The 21,854-nt window shown below is 44.3% G+C and overlaps 6 protein-coding genes across 6 annotated transcripts; 4 read left to right on the top strand and 2 right to left on the bottom strand.

Annotated features, from left to right (window-relative positions):
• Positions 1-229: 229 nt before the first annotated feature.
• AOL_s00004g438 (uncharacterized protein) lies at positions 230-1,657 on the top strand (the record flags this gene model as incomplete). Its single annotated transcript, XM_011119087.1, has 7 exons — positions 230-332; positions 420-522; positions 582-877; positions 938-1,251; positions 1,309-1,398; positions 1,461-1,580; positions 1,637-1,657. The coding sequence occupies 7 exons, from the start codon at positions 230-232 to the stop codon at positions 1,655-1,657; spliced, it is 1,047 nt and encodes a 348-aa protein (XP_011117389.1).
• A 2,441-nt stretch (positions 1,658-4,098) lies between these two features.
• Positions 4,099-4,974, bottom strand: AOL_s00004g437 (uncharacterized protein; the record flags this gene model as incomplete). The annotated part of the gene is made up of 1 exon (XM_011119086.1): positions 4,099-4,974. The coding sequence occupies one exon, from the start codon at positions 4,972-4,974 to the stop codon at positions 4,099-4,101; it is 876 nt and encodes a 291-aa protein (XP_011117388.1).
• A 5,777-nt stretch (positions 4,975-10,751) lies between these two features.
• AOL_s00004g436 (uncharacterized protein) lies at positions 10,752-11,933 on the top strand (the record flags this gene model as incomplete). The annotated part of the gene is made up of 3 exons (XM_011119085.1): positions 10,752-11,474; positions 11,534-11,763; positions 11,825-11,933. The coding sequence occupies 3 exons, from the start codon at positions 10,752-10,754 to the stop codon at positions 11,931-11,933; spliced, it is 1,062 nt and encodes a 353-aa protein (XP_011117387.1).
• A 3,693-nt stretch (positions 11,934-15,626) lies between these two features.
• AOL_s00004g435 (uncharacterized protein) lies at positions 15,627-17,351 on the top strand (the record flags this gene model as incomplete). Its single annotated transcript, XM_011119084.1, has 1 exon — positions 15,627-17,351. The coding sequence occupies one exon, from the start codon at positions 15,627-15,629 to the stop codon at positions 17,349-17,351; it is 1,725 nt and encodes a 574-aa protein (XP_011117386.1).
• Positions 17,352-18,365: 1,014 nt separating this feature from the next.
• Positions 18,366-20,026, bottom strand: AOL_s00004g434 (uncharacterized protein; the record flags this gene model as incomplete). The annotated part of the gene is made up of 4 exons (XM_011119083.1): positions 18,366-19,006; positions 19,430-19,511; positions 19,566-19,693; positions 19,771-20,026. 4 exons carry the CDS (start codon positions 20,024-20,026, stop codon positions 18,366-18,368), a joined length of 1,107 nt encoding a protein of 368 aa, XP_011117385.1.
• A 588-nt stretch (positions 20,027-20,614) lies between these two features.
• Positions 20,615-21,172, top strand: AOL_s00004g433 (uncharacterized protein; the record flags this gene model as incomplete). The annotated part of the gene is made up of 3 exons (XM_011119082.1): positions 20,615-20,736; positions 20,796-20,902; positions 20,979-21,172. The coding sequence occupies 3 exons, from the start codon at positions 20,615-20,617 to the stop codon at positions 21,170-21,172; spliced, it is 423 nt and encodes a 140-aa protein (XP_011117384.1).
• Positions 21,173-21,854: the final 682 nt, after the last annotated feature.

The following is a 21,854-nucleotide window of genomic DNA, read 5'->3' as shown; positions in this document are numbered from 1 at the left end:
AGAACAAAGGTATTCGAGGCGATCGACCCGGCTCTTCCTTATAAGAACTCCCGCGATTCCTGGAAATTGGTCCCCAACGTGAACTAGTTTAATCGACAATCGAACGGATATTCGACAACCGGTTTACTCCTGACGATAATTTGCGGACTACGATCAAAAGCTATACCCTTGACTCGATTTATTCGGTCGTATTCTAGTCTCCCAAATATATATCAACTGTGAACAGACAATGTCTTCCGACCTCCAAGATCGAATTACTGCCGCAAGGCGCGAGGCTGAAGGGTTGAAGGAGAAGATAAAAAGAAAGAAGGATGAGCTTGCAGATGCTGATTGTGAGTTTCTCTACTGAATACTGGGTTATCTGCAAGATATTGGCTAGGAAACTGAGAACTAACCTTGTTGTTTTTCCGATTAAATAGTGCGACAACTTGCTAAGGAACAAGTTGAAGCATTGCCACGAACCTTGATGAAGAATCGTCGCACCTTGAAAGGTCACTTAGCCAAGATATATAGTATGCATTGGTAAGACGCATTTCATCGTAGAATACAGCCTCTGTCGATAATGACTAACAGCCATACAGGAGCACTGACCGCCGACATCTTGTCTCCGCCTCCCAGGACGGGAAACTCATTATCTGGGATGCCTACACGACAAACAAGGTTCATGCCATTCCTCTTCGATCGTCATGGGTGATGACTTGTGCATATGCACCTTCGGGTAACTACGTTGCTTGTGGTGGTCTTGATAATATCTGCAGTGTCTACAATCTTTCTGCACGCGACGGACCCACTCGCGTTGCCCGAGAGTTGTCTGGACATTCCGGATATTTGTCATGCTGTCGGTTTTTGAATGACAGACGTATTCTTACATCGTCCGGTATATATCCCGAACCCTTCAATCACATATACTAGTTTGCTTGCTAACTGTAAACTATAGGCGATATGACCTGCATGCTTTGGGACATCGATACCGGTGCTAGAATTACCGATTTTGCCGACCATCTTGGAGATGTCATGAGCCTTAGCGTTAACCCAACAAATTCTAACATTTTTGTCTCTGGTGCCTGCGACGCCTTCGCAAAACTGTGGGATATTCGTACCGGAAAGGCAGTACAGACATTTGCTGGCCATGAATCCGATATCAACGCTGTGCAATTCTTCCCTGATGGCAATGCATTTGGTACTGGATCCGACGATGCGACTTGTAGGCTGTTCGATATCCGCGCTGACCGAGAACTCAACATCTATTCGGTAAGATCAGATCCTGTTCCGTAGTAGAACGTTCAATCAACTAATACCCTCATTTAGTCGGAACAAATATTATGCGGCATTACTTCCGTTGCATTCTCTGTTTCCGGACGTCTCTTGTTCGCGGGATACGACGATTTTGAGTGCAAGGTATTTATATGAAATTTAACCCGGCATACACTGATATTGGTTTAACTAATTTTGTTAAATAGGTTTGGGATGTTCTTCGAGGAGAAAAAGTTGGTGCCCTGGTTGGCCATGAGAACCGCGTCAGCTGTTTGGGTGTCAGTAATGATGGCATCAGTCTTTGCACTGGATCGTGGGATAGTTTCGTATGTTTTCATCTAACCCTTATTTTTTATATTCTGATCTACTAACACACCAATAGCTCCGAATTTGGGCATGGTAATCACACATCGCCCTATTCACTAAAAGTGATTTCATATACTATTATCTCGATGATAAGATCCACGATGACGATTCGCCTTTCTTCTTTTTATCCTCATGAAGTTTCGAGCCCGCTTTGACGCCAGCCAATACCCCATCGAATTCGAAACAGTCAAGCACATAAACCCCAACATAGGGTCCGCCGGAGTCAAGATTGCAATCCTATCCAAACAAAATCCAATTGTCAAGAGCAACTGGGCGACATGAACTGTTTCACCTGCCCTTTCAGCCACGGCCCGTTTACTCTCAGAGGCGTCAACTCAACCGCCATTAACTTCCAGCGACTCTCTTGTCGGGTGTTTCCGTCCTTGTTTAGATGTTTCTTTTTTCCTAGCCTTACTTTCAATTTCGCTATGCTTTTTTTTTTTCCTTCTCGAATAATGCATCTTAATCATCTGCTGTGTCGCTTTTTTCATCAAGCAAAGGAACGGTACACGTCTGTTAGCCTGTAATTCCCTCCCCTGGGGCTTTCTGTTTCCTTGAGCATCTATTTCGCTTACGATTCGGCGATAAAGGCTCTTTCCTTTTCCCTCTTCAACATCCTTATACCTTTTCTTTCTCCGAGCTTTTATATATATATTTTTTTCCTTTCCTTCCCTTCGACTGTAATATGTGTTACTATAGCTCACCTTTCCACCTCGTCTCCTTCAGTTGTTTCCAATAGGTTTCCCTTCCCGGGGCCTTACCGAACATTTGTTTAAAATACGGTCAATCAAACCAGGTTTTCCTTTCTTTGTGACTTCGATTTTGTTAATTTTTGCGGCCCCAGGAGAAAAAGCGATGTTGTTTTGCTGCGGACAGTTTAGTTCTCCCTTTTCTTCCTCAAGCTTGCCTGCTCTACCCTGCCGTTCCTGTGGCTTGTTTCTTTCCCCGTCTTTTTTCTTTTCTTTCTATTCTCCTTCTCAGCTTTTAGTAGTCGGTGTTAATGTACGAACCAAATACATGGAATACTTTTTTTTTCTCTTTCGGGACGGATGTAATATTGGTCCTCAGTTGCGGACGGATGTAGATGACGACTAGTGATGGCAGGAAAGATACCTGAGAGAATTCCTACCCGTTTATATACTTCCCTTTAGAAGGGGGAATGGGAGCATCAGGGAAGGGGGCTAATTTATGTGTGCGACGATCCCTTCTCGAATTCTCAGGGGTTAACGGTTCTTTGTGATCCGATAGAGCCCCCTCCCCCCTTGCATCGTCGTCGGTCGTGCGTCGGTGCTGCAGATGGTTTTTTCTTTCTTTCTTTCCCTCGATGTATGGATGGCCTGATGGATTTAGCCTTTACATGGATGGTTGACGAGGGTGAGACCGCCGTGGCTAATGCACATGCAGAGCACGGTCGACAGGGAGGCTGGAGATGGGTTTCGAGTCCAGGCCAGGCCAGGTTGTTGGATTTCTGTTCCATTGTGTTTATATTTCAGGATTCATACTGTAAATATGAGGGGGTGGATGTATGAAAAATGAATAGCCGACTTTGGGATTATATTAACGGATGTGTACGGGTACTTCATGATTCGAAATCAGCCTGCACTGGCATATGCAGATCGATGTGCACATACATAGCTTTGTGGATTTTTGGGACGGACTGAAGCCTGGTATAGTGTAGCAGAGTTTCATAGCTACGTCTTATATATACATGTTGTTTATAGAGTTTTATGCCGTTGGTTATGTTAAACCAGTACCGGGGCGGATAGAAAGTACTGTATTTATATTATCCGTTGTAATAATTGTTTGAGTACCAGTGCAGTGTCGAGGAGCCGGAGATACTCGATCATCTTCTAGTAGTCTTAGTGCAGTGGATAGAAAGATGTATCAATCAGATCAGGGTTTTAGATTGGCAGGCCCAATTACAGTCAGCGAGCTATTGTTCAAGACATGAGTTCATTCTATGGTGTTTTACATACAAGATTTTATATATGACATGTCGACAAGGACAAGCCATTCTAGGTGCTCAACAGAGGCAAATTTTAATGTATGGCCCTTCTCATTTAGTTCTAGTTAAATAGGTAGCCTTAGGACGATAATTAACTTATAACCTGAGCAATATTAAGTAGCGACCATCTACTCATCGCCCGGCAGGACGCTTTCGAATTCGAGATACTCGTTAATTCGTTTGTATAGACAAAATGATACATGATGTTTTCTTGTCTAGGTAATGAGCAGTACTATACTTAGTTATATATATACATTATTGGTCTCATACGCATACTAGACTAGACGCCGGGTGGCCGGGTGGCGGTCATGAGTGTTTTTATCATAAATATATCATTATCATTACCGTACTATACTATATATAATTAATTTACGTATACATGTATCTACCAATATAATTCATACAGATCATTACACATAACATTCATAAGCTAACTATGGTATCATTTTGGGCCTCGCCGTACCGGACAACATTTAGATATCTCCAGCGCTTCCAGGGAAAATAGGCGGTTTCTCACAGGCTTCAGGATGTACCTTTCCAGGTAACCAGTATTCAATTCTGACACTCAATCCACGTTTAGAGTTCAGCTCCAAGTTTCGTAAGTCAAAAACAAAGCCCGCCCTGATTGAGTATTTGACAGGGTCGGTTGCTGCCTCTGTAGAATCTAGTTTCTTCGGGACATGAGTAGAAACCATGATGAGAAGTTCAAATCTCCTTTGAACTTTCTTAACCCATCGTCCATTTTTAGTTCTTTCCCACACATACTGGAATAGTCCCATACCCCGTGACGATAATACCTTCTCGTAGATTATACGAGCAAAATCCTTCAAGGTAAATTCGTCATCCGGCACATATACCTCGGATGCTCCCGGTGTCTCAATTGCTAAGTTAATACCATGGATGATCCACTTCAGTTCAAACGTTATATGTATTTTCCCAATCCGCGGTCGAAACAATTCCATATCAGGGAGTTGATTTACCATCCACTCGCACATGCCTGGTGACAATCCATCCTCTCCGTCCCAGTTTCTCGGAGCGGTAAGAGCCATACACCAGAATTTTCGAACCCAGTATATTGCATCTGCTGCGAATTCGTATCCGTATTTTTTACCATTTGTCGAAAGAAGGGATGGATCGGTATCCTCGAGAATTGAAGGCGGGATGGTAGTCCCCTTCCATTGCCAGGTTTTCCATTTGAGTTTTGGTGATGTTTCTATTAGAGCTTGCCAGTCTTTAGAAACGAAACGCGTGGATTCTAGAAGTTCTTGTGATGGAATGTGTTTTAGGATGGCTTCTAGGAGTTCGTTGGTGTTGAGGACGCGGGAGACGGCTTTGATGTTTTTAACCATTTTCTTTTTTCGAATTCCCCCCAGCTTTGGTTTGAGGGTAATCGACATAAGTAGACCTGGTTTATTGGTTTTGACTGTGCTAGTCCTTTAATATTGTTTATTGAAGTGTATGATGTCCAAAGATGAATAGTCAATGGGGTGTGTGTGTGTGTGTGTACATGTGCGCATGTGCGCGGGATGTGCTGCGATATATCATCACATTGTATTGTTGTATTTTGAGACGTCCCAGCCTCCTTAAGCGTACAACCGCATATTATCCAATACCATTCTCTAGCGACAATGTAATAATCCCAATGTGGACAATTATAGCACGAGCGCTGGAATTCGATTTTGGGACTGGTATATATGTACGTACTTTGAGTACATTCCCTAATTTAGAACTGGCCTAACTACCTAGGTAGCTTGGTCAACTAGTTGAACGAGCGCTCGAGCTTTTTGTAGCATAACTTAATGCACAATGTTTAATTTACTGCTGAATTTGAGGAAAACTTGGACTTCTGTATATACGACTCCATATTGTTCGATCATGTAGTCCTATTGATTGGACCCACGTGTACAACATGTCAGTTGGTTACCAATTAGGTAATATTAGCTAACCGCGTGCGGTATCAGGGGGACTTTTTCAGTGCTTTATGGTAAGGTAGTTGGAGTATCGATATATCGCGCTCTCCTAGATCAGATCCGATATAAATTATAAATATATAAACCCAATATCTTACCCGTAGTAGATATAGCCCCGGAGCAATTCCGACGAATAGTACTGCAATGGCTATTTATGTTTGGTAATAAAAGTTGCTGAGGCTCATATATATATAACTATGCATGTAATAGAATTCTAGAAAGTCTTCCAAATATTTCCACCGATTGTCATGCTTCTAGATATCTTTGGATAATATTATAATGTCATGAACAGGCGGAAAGTGAGATCAAATTCAACTCGTAGCTCAATCCTAGCTTTATAGATCGTGCATGCAAATGTTTGTATTTGTAGAAACTTACATCTATAGCCTACTCCCTAAAGTTCTTATCACCAATTACAATACTCGATATTAAACCTTTTAGACATATTCTGTCCCCGTTATGTCGCAAATGGTCTGTAAAAAGCGGAGAGAGCTTCTCGAAGGTATGAGTAGAATGAGGGATTTGCACGTCGGTTTAAATTTAAACCTAGTGATCTTTAGGCGTAAATGTCTTGTTTTTAAGGTTCCATTAAGGACTTCGATGTATCTCAGCGATTTGTGGGCTCCACAGCGAGTAAATTATATACAGTAAAATATAGTGCCAAGACGACATTGATAGGGACTAATTGGGCTGGAACCTTTTCTTCAACATCTGCTCGGGGTTATATTAAGTCCGTATATATGTGCTATTTGGCTTATGACTCTTTCATATGCCTGTGGCTAAAATGGTAGATACCGGTAAATCCGCATTAATATCGATTATATATATACTGTCTCTTTCTAAAAACCACTGGTCTAAGTTGTACAATTGTGCGGGGTACCCGGAACTTTACTTTCGAACCCGCGGTACCGGTCTAGGAATTGGTATAATATGTATATGTAGGCTATATTAGAATACGCCACGGTGGTTCTTTAGGAAATCAAATTGCAATCATGAGTGCATTGATGGCGGATCAATCCAGAAATTTCTTGAGGGGTTTGAAGCCATGATTTCTAAGAGGGATATACTATATATGTGGGGTGGTGCGAGATGGCAATATAATTGATGATAACTTTCATAGAACTCAAGCGACTCAATTACCCATAACAGCCACGGTGGGGCGGCCGAGAGCCGGTCAGGGGGATCCGACCTAACCCGTCTCGTGCCCAGATTTGGGCTATCTGCGATCTCCAGGCTGTCTGATCGACAGTAATAGGTATTGCGGTCATCCTCCGAGATCGGGATCGATCGTGTCCTAAGATGTCTCGCTCTCGCTCCGCTAGCAGCACTTCTGACGACAGCATCTTTCCATTGCAAGTTGTGAGAATAGACCAGCACACTACAGAAACGAGGAAGATTAGAGAGTAGAGCCCTGTGTGCTGAACTAAGTTTTTATGTAAGAACTCTCCGAGCACCTGAAACGTTGGCTGTTGGGGCTTGCGTGCTGTTGTGTCTAGAGCTAGCTACCTAGCTGACGACTTCGATTTTGAGACAATTGATAGGAACGTTATTATCCGTTATATACTTAGGTAATTACTACTTGATAATACATATAGCCTTGAGATAATAATACAAGTCTCCATTCCCCACCTCGTGAGCAGCGACGGTACAGTGCATCGAGCCCACATTTCAACCACGTTTTTTTCGTTAGAGTATGCAAGGGGCCCGCCCACAGTTGCATACGATATTACCCGACCTCGTTGTTCGGTATTCGATTATCTTGACCAAAAAAAACAACCCTGACGGCCATGTGAACTCCATTCGTTGACTGTGCTTGTTTGAACGTTTCATCGGTCCATGGGAGAGCCAAAGAAAGGGGTGGGGAAGCCGACCAGTCCCTGGACACTACAGACAAATGTCGATATTGTCGAACGCCAGCTGAAACCGGTGGTAGTTTCCGAAGATCCCTTGATTGTTTGTTCCGTCGTTTTCGTCCAGCGGCTTTTACTTGCGTAGCGACTAGCTAATTGGATAAAGTAAATAAAAAGACGCAATTACTATCGGTGCTTACCGCCAGAGCTGAAATGCGTAGCTTGCTCGGGTGTTTTGAATCCCTTTTGTTAATGAGGCTAGCGGTTTGTGCAATTGAATTTGTGGTCATAATCGTCGAGGTAACAATTCGGGAAAAGCTTTTCTTGACTAAATTGAGAAGTATTTTTGTCACACAAGTTGAGGATCTGGCGATGTGACTGTAGAGAGTATCATTCTTTTTTTCTCCCTAGGACTTTTGCACCATATCATTCGATGGGGAAGGAACCTCGTGGCCGGTCGGTACGGCACAGCTGCAGAAACCAAGACGCTGGTTTTGTTTCTCAGATGTACTGACTTTTACCCCTGACAGGGCTGTTGCATTGTAGCTGTGAGAGGTCGGGGTACCGATATGCAAGGTACGCGCTACAACGTGATGGGTCCCGTCCCGAATTTTTGAGCTTGAATTTTGCTCAGTTCGTCTCTTCGGTGTCAATGCACCTCTTCGAGAAGCATGACCATATGCGCCACGCCGGGATTTTACCAGTGACATGACCCGATAGCCCCCCATTTCTAGACTTGAATGAGGCCTCAAAGGGCGAGCTCCGCAGATCGTGAGAGTTTTTTTTTGAGAAAATTGGTGGATGCGGCGTTGTCCATTCGGGTTGACGTTGGCTTTGTGCATTTGTGAGACGAAATGGTGATGAGTACTTTCGTACGTATGATGCTTTCGGTCTCGGAGCCTTTGATGCATCACAAGATGTTGGATGATGTTGCACACTTACCTACATAGTACATGGCCAGGCCAGGCCTGCAGGGTGCAGGCACAGGTATGGTATGGGATGGTACATGTAATATATGGTATGGGGCTGGATCTGGCCACACAATGGAAGAAAAGGCACGGGTAAAGGCCCAATTCAGTTCAGGGACGGGAGAAGTTAAAGAACAGAACAAAAGGGACGGGAAGAAACCCGGCCATCCAACATCCACAATCACACTCGTGTACACGCTCATCCGCTGTTTTGGGCCTCCTGAGCTCCAAAGAGGCGGGATTGAACTAAATCTTGAAAGGGATTTAAAGAAGCTGGACACTTAACCTAACTTACCTCAACCGCAACCTTCGATCGAGATTTGATTCGATTTGATTTTATTTGATTTCTTTCACATACGTCGCACCTTATAATCAGCTGAGGATGAGCTGAAGTCGCACACTTTAAAGAGAGAGAGAGAACCATCTTCCCAGTCGAGTACTAGTTACCAAGCATATCCAAGCATATCCATACATCCATACATCCATCCATCCATAAAACAGACAAAGATTCGATCTTGTGTACTTGCTCAATCAAGGTTTTGAATTGGATTGAATTAAATTGAATTAATTCAGTTCTAGAATTCGAATTCGAATTCGAATCAATAAGGGATCTTGCCTGCAGCAGTTGTAACACCACCTCGCTCGACAGAATCTATATATCCGCTCCGGATTGTTCCAGGATCTAGAACATTTCCAGCCCTACACACATCCATACGGAACGATTCACTTTGATAACACTCCTCCGCCTGGGCGGTACAAGAATACTCCGACTTTTATCAGTTTGACAGGTCTGTAGACGAAAGAGCTAGCGTTGAACTGCGCGGGGCTTATAACTTCCCTCACCGCTTACCCCTTCTTTCTTCAGTCAGAAATCCACAGTTAACCGAGTGAATTCGGACTGCTCGGGATATTAATTCAAGAATTTTCCGTGGAGGCTAGTAATGGATCGAATTCTGTGATGCTTTGAATTGGCTGATGGCTGATGGCTGATGGCTGAATTTGGCTGAATGTTCATGTTGATATTCTCATGATATGATCACTTGCATGCTTGCATTTCGAGGCTAATTACTTCCTTACTTACTTACTTAACTTACTAAGTACTGACTTATGCAGCATTGCCTTCTGATTCCTTTGGCTTCATTTGATATTTCATGCGGACGGAATTGATCAATTAGAGAGCCAATTAACTAACCCGAACACATCTCCCGAACACTTTAGCAATCAACAATCATCGTCAATTATATTACCCGATCGAACGAGGTCATCCCGGCTTCCAGTCCCTTAAAAGAAAAAAAGCTCACGGACCGACGAGGTTTGAGAGTGTTCGAGCATTGCCCAGTCGTCCGAATTTTTAGGCTGCCCCCCTCAGCTCTATCCCCTCTCCTTTCGGGTCTGAAACGCTGGTGTGAGATCACCAGAACCCTGCATCGAACGAGCGAAAACCTTCTGTGTACACTCCATCTCGCGCCAACAGATTCACATCATACCTATCATATCATCGGTAATATTACAAGTGCAAGGATTAATCTATCGAAGGGTCAAAGAAAACTCGAAATTTCCCGGGCACCCCTCCCTCAATTCCAATCATTGCATTGTTATTTTGGCCTGCGTCGGTGGCTCTCGCTTGAAGAAGCTTCATTCCAAAAATAGCATCTCCACAATTCCCCAAAACCTAACTTAACTTCAACAACAACAACTTGCAACTTCATCATCGGATCAGAATCAGATATCTAAGAATACTGTCACTGCATTAACTAGCCATTCCCGGTAATCAATACCCCGAGCAATCTATCTGATTTTGTTCTTTCTAGAACCACAAGACAGGACAGATCTGGTCTGGCTTTTCTGCGGTGGTGGCAGGGAAACTCCATTAGCACGAGGGAAGTTCCCATCAATATACCTCCAACCGAGGGAACAGGACTTCCTGCATAACGAACTTTCCAATCGCTCCAAATTTGGGAGGATATCATAATCAATTGCTTGCTATTACAGGTAGGCAGCCTCATCGACTGCATATTTCCAATCACACTTCTTACCTTCGAATTTTCTCTAGCTTCTTCATCTCCGAGACAAGGGAAAAAAAAACCAATTATACACTCGGCAAAAATCCACGAGGAAGCCTCTGACCCACACCAAACCCCTTAACCCCCGCCTTACGAATCCGCCACTAGTGTTCCAAGCGGCTGCTTTGAATTATTCCTGGCATAAGCCTTCTTCTCACCTGTGCCTGACGCTACCTTTCCTCTTCGTGCCTCTCATTCCTCATTAGAGTTCCTGCATATCCTATACGCCTGCATCCATACAAGACTTTTTCTTTTCTTTTACCCCTGGTAGCAATATGAGTGCCTCAACTGCGGCCGATGAGTTCGCTCGCATGACTTCGGGTTCAAAAGGAGAGGGTTCCCACCCTCATCCCGAGGACATTCTCGAAGCATCAAAAGGAAAACATACAGATTATTCACACTCAGACAAAGAAAGCAGCAACGGCAGTGCCGGAACCAACAGTGATTTAGACGAGCTCGACGACATTGGCAATTCCTCAGACGACTCTCATAGAAAAGCATCCTCATCCAAGAAAACGACCTATATTCATAAAAAGACAGGCTCTATTGCCCCTTCCATCCGACCAGCGTCGATCATAGACACAATGCCTCAGTACAGATTAGCATCATATGGTGCTGCAAACACCGGCCCAAAGGGTGTCCTGGCAGATGCTAGGAGTTTTGAAATTGCAAAGAGAAGGGAGATGCAGGCTAGACAAGCCAATACACACGGTTACAAGACTTCGATTGATATTCCCGGAGTCCCAAGTGTCCAGGCTCGTCTATTAGACGACAGAATGCGACAGTCAGACAACTCTGACGACGATGATGAGTTGATGCAGGCCTGGAGACAGAGAAGGCTGCAGGAACTTAAGTCAGGACCCAACTTCAACCGTAAGAAGGTTGCCACTGGACGCCGATATGGAAAGCTGGAGACCGTCGATGCCAACGGATACCTCGATGCCATCGAGAAGGTCACAGCAGATACCGTTGTAGTTGTTCTCATATATGACGATAGGGTACGTCCTTATCTCTTCTTCACTTTCCTCTGCGGGACTTAATCTAACTTTATCTTTAGTCATCCGAGTCTCAGTTTGTTGAAGACTGTATTGGTACCCTAGCTAGACGACATGTTTCCACCGGCTTCGTCAAGCTTCATTATACCGAGGCCGAGATGGACCGAAAGGTTGTTCCTGCTCTTCTCGCATACAAGGGTGGCGAACTTATCGCCAACCTTCCTCGTATCGTCGACGAGATCCCTACCGGACGCCCATTGAGCTCCGAGAGCTTAGAGACTGTCCTGAGAAGGTGAGTTATCAATTGCAATTACACATATCTTAAGATTAAGTTACTAACATGTTACACAAAGACACAATGCTTTGACTAGCAGCAATAGAGACAACACTATCACGAGTTCTTCTGCTTCCGCCTCCGCAGCCGGTTCGCGCACATCTCTCTACAACTGGGATGAAGACTAAATGAATAATCCTTCATTGGAATCTTCTGATCAATCAGCTGCCACACCCATGGCAATCTCTTTTCATTTCCTTTGTATATTTTTTTTCCTTTCTATATTATACCCCATCCCAGCTTGACGAAGGATACAGGGACCTGTAAATTGCTTTGATTATTCTTGCTTCCCGTTTCTTGCTCTATTGTTATCATGGGCAGTTCTGGCGTTTTTTTCTCCTTTGCTTTTTGCTTGCCTTTCACCGGAATAATTTTGCTTGTCGATCAGAATACGCTTTGCTTTCATCCACACCGGCGGGAGTTTCTTTGGATTTTTGCTTCCTGATTGTAATGATCCTAAAAAAGATGATGACGAACAGCATTCTTTGAACCGTTTATTCTCTCCCTCTCTCTCGTTCGTTATTTTACTTGTATTCTGTAGTCACTATTACGAAGCTTGATTCCTTTGGGGGCGGTTTGAACCAAAAAAAAAATTGGCACTTGATTTTCGCTTTGAATGCATCCTTATCGTTGAATCAAATTTAGACCTTTGTTTCTTTCTCCCCTTATCCACGAAACCTGAAGATACCACTATTGAACAGCCCTTTTTGGCCCTGTTTCTTTTCTTTTCGAGTGAATCCTTTTGCAGGTAAACCCCACGCATGCATACTTTATCACAGACACACCTGTTTCTCTTTCTTCAATCCCGATAGAAACAATAGACAGATAGAAAAGAAAAGAAAGGGAAAAAAAAAAAAAATAACTCCCCGTAAATCAATGGGAAACTTGGAGAGGAAAAAAAAAAGTGATCCAAGCCACATTTCCCTCGCCTTCAAATGGCGCAAGGTTAATTACTTAAATTGGCTAATCACGCCACATGTGCACATTTGGAGCTAGTCTCTCTATGATGCTGAATTGGGAGAAACATTTTTTTAAAATATTTTTTAATATAGATATTATGAAATATGCCTTTGAGACCTGGAGGGTTTATGTCATTAAGCGTTTCTCGAAGGTTTCCCTTTTTTCTTCTTTCTTTTCTGGTTGTGACATGATATAGCCGAGTGGTATAATATATGCGTTAGTGAGATAAAATATAAAAAATGATGAAAACAAGAGAGAGAAGCTTAAGTGTTTTTTTTGTTTTTTTCTAGAGATTTCAATCGTCATAGGATTCACTTATTTTTATTTTTATTTTTATTTTTACATTGATAGTTTAGCTACCCGACTCGAGGGATGGAGAGTTTCATACAAAGTCTCTCTCTAGAGAAGGGGGAGTACTAGTTTGAGCCGTTTCGTGGGAAAAAAAGGCCCAATCCGAATACGCAAGGTTTCTAATACCGAAGAGAAAACGAGAGGGAAGAAGTTGAGGCTCTGCGAATTGTCTGTCTTAACACTTTCTTCTTGTGTCACCATCAAATTATCCAACGCAGAAAACGCAAGGTTACGAGAGAAAACGAGGCAAAGGGAGGCGACGGGCTATTTCCTTGCGTTTTTATTGCATTGATTCGTAATCATTCCCATTATTTGGTACCATAATGGTACTTTAAAACGATAAGATGGACTCTGAAGAAGAATGTATTTATTTATTTATAGTTTACCATTTGGTTACAGCGGGAGGTTTTGAAAAGTATGTACCCGAATGCATGCCATTGTAGACCTAGGAGCTTGCGCTGCGCGGCAGAGGCTGCATATATTCGAACATCTCTCCGCAGTCCGCGAGATTATCTATTCTATTTATCTATCCTATCTAGATTAAGGTATTACCATATCAAGAAAAAGTTCTTGATCAGGTGCTGCATATGCATGCAACTTTTGGAGATGTTAGCACTAAATCGGACATTCCGGGACGATCTATAACTTACATATCCATGCATTTCTTTTTTTTTTGGTATTTGTAGATTATTTGTAGATTATGTATTTGAGACTCTATATTGGTATACGTATACGTATGTACATTTCGTCTACACGGGAAAACAAAAAAAGGAAGGAGAGAACAAAAGATAAAAAGAAAAAAATAAGGCTTCGAGGCTATCGATTCGTTTACTACTTTCTGCCCGTCGTATGGGTTCTACAGTCTGGCTGAGTAGGATACAAGAAACATATGCTAGTATTCCTTTCTCGCCTCGTAAATTTACACTCTCTTTCATAGACCTTGTGACCCTTTTGTGAGTATTAATGCTCGCTTAGATGCAGCGGCTGGGGGAAGTCGCGGGTCTGGGTCCTTATGGAAAGGAAATATAGTTGATAGTTTAGTGATTCCGGTGGCGTTTGAAAGGTGTGATGGCTGGGGTTGGAAGGGGTTTATTGTAGAAACGGACGCACATATTTGTTGCATGCGGAATTGATGCGAGTGGCTCCTGTGGGGTTAGAGTTTTTCTGTGTCTTTAATATCATATTTAAAAGTACTTTTTGTACCTTCGATCGTGTCTTTGTGTATTGTGTCCTTGAATCCGGTTAGGATGCGTCTACGTGTTCATTGCGATGTTTCTGAAGAGATCAAAACGCGAATGGGCCAAGATCGAGCTCTCTTATTTCTAGTAGGCAGCAGTTAATTTGTCAGAGAAACAAATATGTAAAAGTTAAGTTTGAATGGAGGAACTTTGTAGATATCATACTGGCTTCGAATGTACCCTTAGATTATCTTATGTTGTATATCTACGAATGTTGAGATCGAGAAAGATTCGATCAAAATATGATAAACTAATATTATATCACCTAGCTTAATCTAACGTTTAGCAAGACTATGCCTTTCTAAGTCTCTACAGATTGCAACTAACCTAATATAATACGACGTACACCTAGTTAACTTATCAGTACCTACATCGGTCCAAAAAGGAACATGTCCTCATTAAATTATGCAGCCATAAGGCCAACGCCCCCCAACTGTTGCATTTTGCGACGAAGGCCTTCTTCGCGGATGTAGCCTTCGACATGCCTCCATACTAGACAAACCCTGGTCTTTGGTATCCCGTCGAGTAAAATCTGGCCCCAAGAACGCGGCCATTGGTCCAATACAGGGATTATTTATGAGGCTAGCCAATGCATATCTACGGGTTTATCCCAGCCCGCAGGATAACGCTTCCGCAAATTCCTTGCCTGGCATGTGCGTACGTGCGTGCCGTGTATACATGCATCTACGGGGATTGTCAATAGCGGGAACGTCCTACGATGAGATGCTCCGATAATGGACGTATAGCTAGCCGGTTTGTAATGCCGGTTTTTGGTTTTTCAGTTAAAAAAAGAAGAGGGTTCTATAGGTTGATTTGATGGTAGATTTGGTACCTAGATTGTAGGTTGTTATCTCTTTTTGACATTTCTTTCCTTTAGTTTCGACGACAGGATCGCGAAGGCTTGGAGAGGAGGGGGGGGTCCTTCTATCTCCTTTTTTTTCGGCAGACAAATCTGGAATGAGAGGGCTGATTAACTTATAGAGCCTCTTTTTTTGATTTCCCGTGAATAAGTAGTCGTCTATATATCTCCTTCCCTTCTCGATCGTCCTGTTTCTACGCTTCCTTTGACAGTTAAAGGCACGAAGCGCAGCGATCCAGAAGCCTCACTTATTCACTATCCTCCACCCTCTATAATCTCTTCCAACTTATACACAGTCACACATATTATTTATACAATCCTACCTTATATCTTTCGCTTTTTTTTCTCTTTCTTGGTTCAAAACGCGCCTTGGTAAAAGACCACGTGCACTTGAATCCGATTCCCCCCCAAAAATGTCTTCCACAAATCCAGCATCCAGCTCTAGTAGCTCGGGCGCCAAGTCGGCAGGCTCGACCTACAAGCCGGTTTATAAACTAATAACATTCGAAGACATGACCGAATTCCCCACCGCCACTCAGCGGCAAAGGGGCGTTCAAACGCAAACCTTCAAGTCATGGCAGAGCCATCAGTCAACAGAACAGTGGATGGATAAAGCCATGGTCGAACGTGAAATCAAGGAATGGCCTGTCAGCGGAGGCGCAGGGTACATTAAGGCGTTCATGAGCATGGGTAAATCCCGTCGTGAGATTCTGAATAACCATCTCAAGACACTTAATGATACCGATAAGACCGCGGATATGGTAGGGATGTGGGAGCCTGAGTGTTTGTTCCCTGGTGATACTGTGATGAATAAGAAAACTGGGGAGAAAGTTCGATCACCGACGCTGTTTTGGGTGATTATCAGAAGGCAAAAGAAAGTACCCGAGCCTCCAAAGTCATCGAGCAGTGGTAGCGGCAGCAGCAGCGGTGGATCTAGCAGTGGTCCAAAGGGCGTCCTTAAGGATGACAAGAAATCATTCTATGGTTCGAAAGAATCAGACACAAACCCACTTATCCGAGAGCTTCTCGATGCAGTTACCCGTCTAAACACCAAGGATAACCTCCCAGATCTCCAAGCCCAGCTGCAGCAAGTCATGTTCGTGCTTACCAAGCTGCTCCAAAAGCAAGAGCATCAACCGTCCATGCCAGTCGCAATGCCCAACCAATACCCACAGATGCCAGTCTTCCAATTCCAAGAACAAAAGTTACCAACATACTCACGCTTATCAATCCCTCCGCCGCCATATAACCAGTTCTTACCTGAAGACCCACAAATGCAACGGATGAATCCGAACGTGCAACAAAACATGCAATCGATCATGCAGCCAAATATGCAGCCGAACATGCATCAAAACATGCAGCAGAATATGCAGCAGAATATGCAACAGGGCATGTTCCCACTAAACATGCAGCATGATAACTCCAGCCGAACCCGCCAGACCTTCGATGATAATGGACAGTATTCTTTCAACTCTCATCTCAACTCCACCGAACCACCAAACTATCCTCGCGGGGGCATAGGCTCTCGTCGCGGTAGCGTTTCATCTCTAAACTCCCATTTCATGGGCGGTCAAGACGAGATGATGTCCCAAAGACAATATGAAGGTGACCGTGGTGGCCGTGGCGGCAGCAACATGATTGATCAGGGCATGCAATCTCGCAACCTACAGATGGTGCCCAACCACCCAAATAACCAAAGACCCCGCAGCCGGTCTCGCCCCGCCCCGCAAGGAAGGCATATAGTTGGTTCCTGGCAACATGATGGCTCGTCATCTTCCGGTGGAAGTGATGAAGAATATCGCACTGGCCATTCAAACAGCCGTTCAAACAGCCGTGAAGGCTCGATATACAATCTAAACCATCTTCGAAATAGTAGGCCAAGAAGTTCGAGCCGAGGGGGGGATGTGGATCTGAGCTCCGGGAACCGTAGTCGTCGGAACTCGGTGTCGTTTTCTGATAAGAATGGTGGTATGATGGTAAACCATGGGCGGATGGTGAATATGAACAAGGGGTACGGAAATGATGACTCGGGATCTGAAGATGAGATGAATGATCAAAGGGTGATGATGCACGGCATGAGCATCAATCGCGATCATACAAGGACGCCGGCGCCCTGGCCACATCCACATCGTCAGTGACTGAAGGAGTGGTGGTCCTTGACTATTTTTCTTTATTTCATTTTCGAGTGGGTTTGGCGTTGAGGCGTACCGTCTAGAAGCAAAAATATGGATTTCCGTCAGGTTCTATTATCTGGGTGCTCAAGACCTCATGAAAATGGTTCTGGGTTATATTTGGGGTAATATTTTGATTTATGACTGGGTAGATATATCTGTCGATGAACCGTTAATATCTTCTTCTCCTTCTTCTTCTTCTCCCTTTTCATTCAAGTGTATTTGTATTAGTAATAATGCCATCCTGAATGCTTTATTGACATTAGTTAATCAAAGAAATGCAAGCAATGCCATCTTGGCTTCATTCAAGTATTCTTTTTGGAGCGAGTGAGCCATACTAGTTGTCTCATTGGTCTGGAGTCAAGACGGGCGCGAGTTCATCTCATGCCGGGTAAGGTATCGATATCCGTGAAGTATGCTCCAGAGCACCATTTTCAAGTCACGTTAACATGGCCAAAATACCAAGCACAGACAGTGTAATATTATTTGGTTACTACTAAGGCAAGCTGATGAAGTATACAAACCGTTGTCTTCGAAATCTCTCATGAGTATAAAACACGCGGCAACCTGTAAAACAACATAATAAAGGGATACGCAAATGAAGAGGCTCGGATCGTTCCTTGCACAATGGTCAAAGAGTCGAAGCGAAAGAACAAAGAACTGTTCCAGACACAATCGTGATGAAAGGGTGAGAGAGGGTAAGGTATACTAGCTTCATTCAGAGCACCTCGGAATAGAAGATTCTCAATTGTGGAGTCGTTGTGAGGGTTTCCGGCAATGAAGGAATAAAGTTCCTATGAAGAGGTTGTTAAAGATGGCTGGAGTGCTAGCACCATCATACCCTTGTTGAAATGAAGATAAGAGAAGCAGGTGTGAGAAGTAAGGGGTTTAACGAGGATCGAAAGAATGATGTCGAGCAGTTTGGCGAAGCTATTAAGAAGAAAAACAGAAGAAACCTTTGATGTCGAATACTTGCTTTTACTAATATCTTCGGCGTCGAGGGTCTCCTCCAGATTCTCCTCCTTCGTATCCTCGCTTTCGCGAATCGTCATATCTGCCGCTATACCCACCACCACCGCCACCGCCGCCACCACCACCACCATCACGCTCTCGTCGGTCGTCAAACCTATCTCTTCCACCACCACCGCCGCCGCCGCCGCCGCCGCCTCGCGAATCACCATTCATACGGTCACGGTGTCCACGATCATCATGACCACCACGTGGTGGGCCTCGGTCATACCCACCAGGGCCGGTAGGCGCGTTTCCAAAGTTTCGACCAGATGGGCCGGACGGCGCATTGGATGGTGCATTGCCACCTTGAAATCCGACGCCTCGGTGCCCGAACTGCCCACCACGAGGGGGGCCACGATCGAAATTCCTACCTCCAAAGCCACCGCCGCCACCTCTGAATCCACCGTGTCCACCTCGGAAACCTCCGAATCCACTGCCCCCGAACCCAGAAGGTCCAGTGGGTCGTGCCGCTGGAATCTTAGTATATCCGCGTCCACCAAGCCCTCCACCAAGTCGTCGTGGCTTCCATCCCTTAGTAGTTCGGCCGCGTTCGACATCAACGCTTATTCGTCGGTCTTTGATTCGCATACCATCGGTTTCTTTGAAAGCAGCTATATAAAGAAGATAAGTAATGCAAAGCGAGGTTGCATTTCCCCGTGTCAGTAAACTATACTTTATACCTTTCTTGACTTCTGTTTTGATTCGACAACGTTCGTAATTTCTCCAGGTATGTTTGGTCTGGGGAAAATTCCTCGTCCTGCCCTGCCGTGCAATCGAAATGGGAACAAGACTGGAAAAAAAACAAGATGTTTATCTTTCCTCGCCCAAGATGATACTGGTGGGTTCGACGAACTCGCATTCGCCGAAAGCATCGCGCCATTTAACAAAAAACGCTATACCTTCTCACCTTTGATATAGGATACCAAGGGGTAGGGAGAAACCAATCTTGCCACAGAACATCTTCACGTATCACAAAAAGGACTAAGGGGGAAGTTTGATAAAGCATTGGGGGGAGGGGGTTATGGTCTCTGTACCCTTCATGTCTTTCTCTCTCTCAAATAATATAAATGCATATCCTCGTGGCTTCTTCGATTCTTTGTCTCGGACGAGTCGGATCTAAAGGATTGTTAGCGCTTATATCTATGAGTACGGAGGGATTGAAGTTATTACCCTATCAATAGGCCCGAATCGTCCAAATTCTCGTTCTAGATCCTGTTCTTTAACGTCATAGCTTAAACGCGACACGAAAAGTGTCTTGTATGGATCCCCGCGAATGTGTGGGTCCTCTCCTGGGTTGTCTAATCGTGACGAAGGGTTAGCATCGATTCAGAGAGAACTGGGGAAGACCCAGCAACATTTGAAAGTGGTGACACACAATTCTCTGCTCCTTGCTTTAATGTCCGCTCTTGGTTCTCTAATTTTTCCCTCTTCTTACGGTCCCTCGCCAGCAGCCAGCTCTCTGTTGGCATAAAATCCGGATCGGGGTTTCTCAGCTCCTCCAGAAACTGTGCGACACCGGATATCGGCGCGGTTTTGCGATGTTCCGGAGCATGGTCGGCAGGTTGAAGGTAACGTAGTGGAGGTCGGGGTTGGAAGAGGGCTAACAAGTTTCCTGGGAGTTTGTCGGTCATGATGACTGAAGTTGGTTATATAGTATGAGTGAATGAAGTAGGAAGGGTGTCGTATTTTAAGTGAATAGTTTATTGTCGGAAAGGTCTAGGTTTTATGACTTGATGTGGTCGCTAACTTGGCATTGGCCTGGGTGTTTATCTCGCGCGTCTGCGGTCAGGAGGCGACGGCAACGTCTTGAGAGCGACGTGTTGCGATCTGGCAGCCCAGTAGCTTTGTCGGTGTAGTCTCAGCGGCCCTAGAAAGGAGGTACTGAAAAGTTGATGGAGAGGGTGGTGGTGATAATGGGAGAGGGTCGATGATGGAGATGTCGAGGTTAGTGGAGATGGAGGATGGAGGATGGAGATGGAATGGTGATGAAAGATGCCCAAGTATTTTTTTGCTTGTGGCCCAACTACTAAGAACGCACTGCGTTGTGTCCGACACCACTCCCAATTGGGAACCCCTGCAAATTTCGGACTCTGCGTCTTCACGACTTCACTTCAACTTCAATTGACCCTCGAAGCCCACCAGAACCCCCACTCTCAAACACACCGACCCCACCCGGCAGGCCCGCTAACACAAATAAACCGGGCCTGAACGTTTTCATCATGGTCGTCAGAGGCCTCCAGGCCGTCTCGAAGGCCCAGAATGGTGTCGGAGCTTTCATACTACAATGCAAACGACTAGAATTCAACTATTGTGAGATGAGCGGTAGCTCCCGCGGCATGAAGTAATTGGAATCCTTACGGCATATCCACAAAATCCTATATGCTGATACATAATCCGTAGGGCATTTCTAAAAACTCGTCTCGCAACATTTGCAAAAGAAAACCCTGGAGTCGAGATCGTGGTCTCTCCGCGGCCGAAGAAGCATCCAATCATCAGAGGGAGTTATAGTACGCTTTCCACACACACTCCGGGCAGAATATTGTCTAAGTAGACCACTAACCGCGATAATAAAAACTTCAATAGTCAACAAACGAGAAAAGGTCGTCTGTGTACGGAACCTGGAAGTTCTACAAGTCCTTCAAAAAGCCGAATTACTACGGGACGCATCAGGCGACAAGATCAAGAAGATCAACAAGCCAGTGCAAAGTTTGAACGACAGTGTCAGAGGCATTTGGAGTCCTTACCACGCCAAGGGCGAGGATGTGTATAAAGTGTAATATACTGTATATAAGAAGTCCGTGAATACTTATTTAATAGATACCACAATATCATTGTTATCACTTTGGGGGCCGTCGTGTGATATCGACATCGATCTAGATACACCGAAAAGCGGCCGCTCAAAATGGTCATGCTGGACCACATCGCTAGATACAAGGAGGAAAGCCCCTTATCGATACCATAATGGTGTTTTTCGGGAGGGCTTCAAGTCGATCAAGCATATAGGGTAATCAGGCAAGGATAGCCAAAAACGAAATGTCATCCATCGTGCGTAGAAAGGCCTTCGCAAATGTTGGCCTGATTAGAGAGTTTTAGTCCCCTGACTATGGGAATTCATCCTACCTTGGCGAATCCAATCTTTGTTCCGCCAGTCATTTCTGCATTGAAACAATATCCCATTCTTCCAGTAACGAAAAAGAAAGCAAAGAGGAAAACCGCAGGCAAGGAATCACAAAAGGAATTGGAACAGAGCGGAAACCGCTAATGAAAAAACACGAACAGATGCTTGCCCAACTCCCAAAAGCTAAGACTGCAAAGCTGCATGTGAAAACCTGAGACGATAACCTTTATTCATACTGCCAGTATTGACCGTTCCTAAATTGTCAAATTATTCCGTGAAAAGGAGCTCAAAAGAAAGTCAAAGAAGTAAAGAAAGAATGGATAGCAGCGAATGAAGTAAAA

The sequence above is a fragment of the Orbilia oligospora genome (genome assembly GCF_000225545.1).
Source record: "Orbilia oligospora ATCC 24927 unplaced genomic scaffold scaffold00004, whole genome shotgun sequence".
Taxonomy (NCBI): domain Eukaryota; kingdom Fungi; phylum Ascomycota; class Orbiliomycetes; order Orbiliales; family Orbiliaceae; genus Orbilia; species Orbilia oligospora.
Note: the sequence above shows the minus strand (reverse complement) of the source record. Positions and strands in the feature narration are given on the sequence as shown.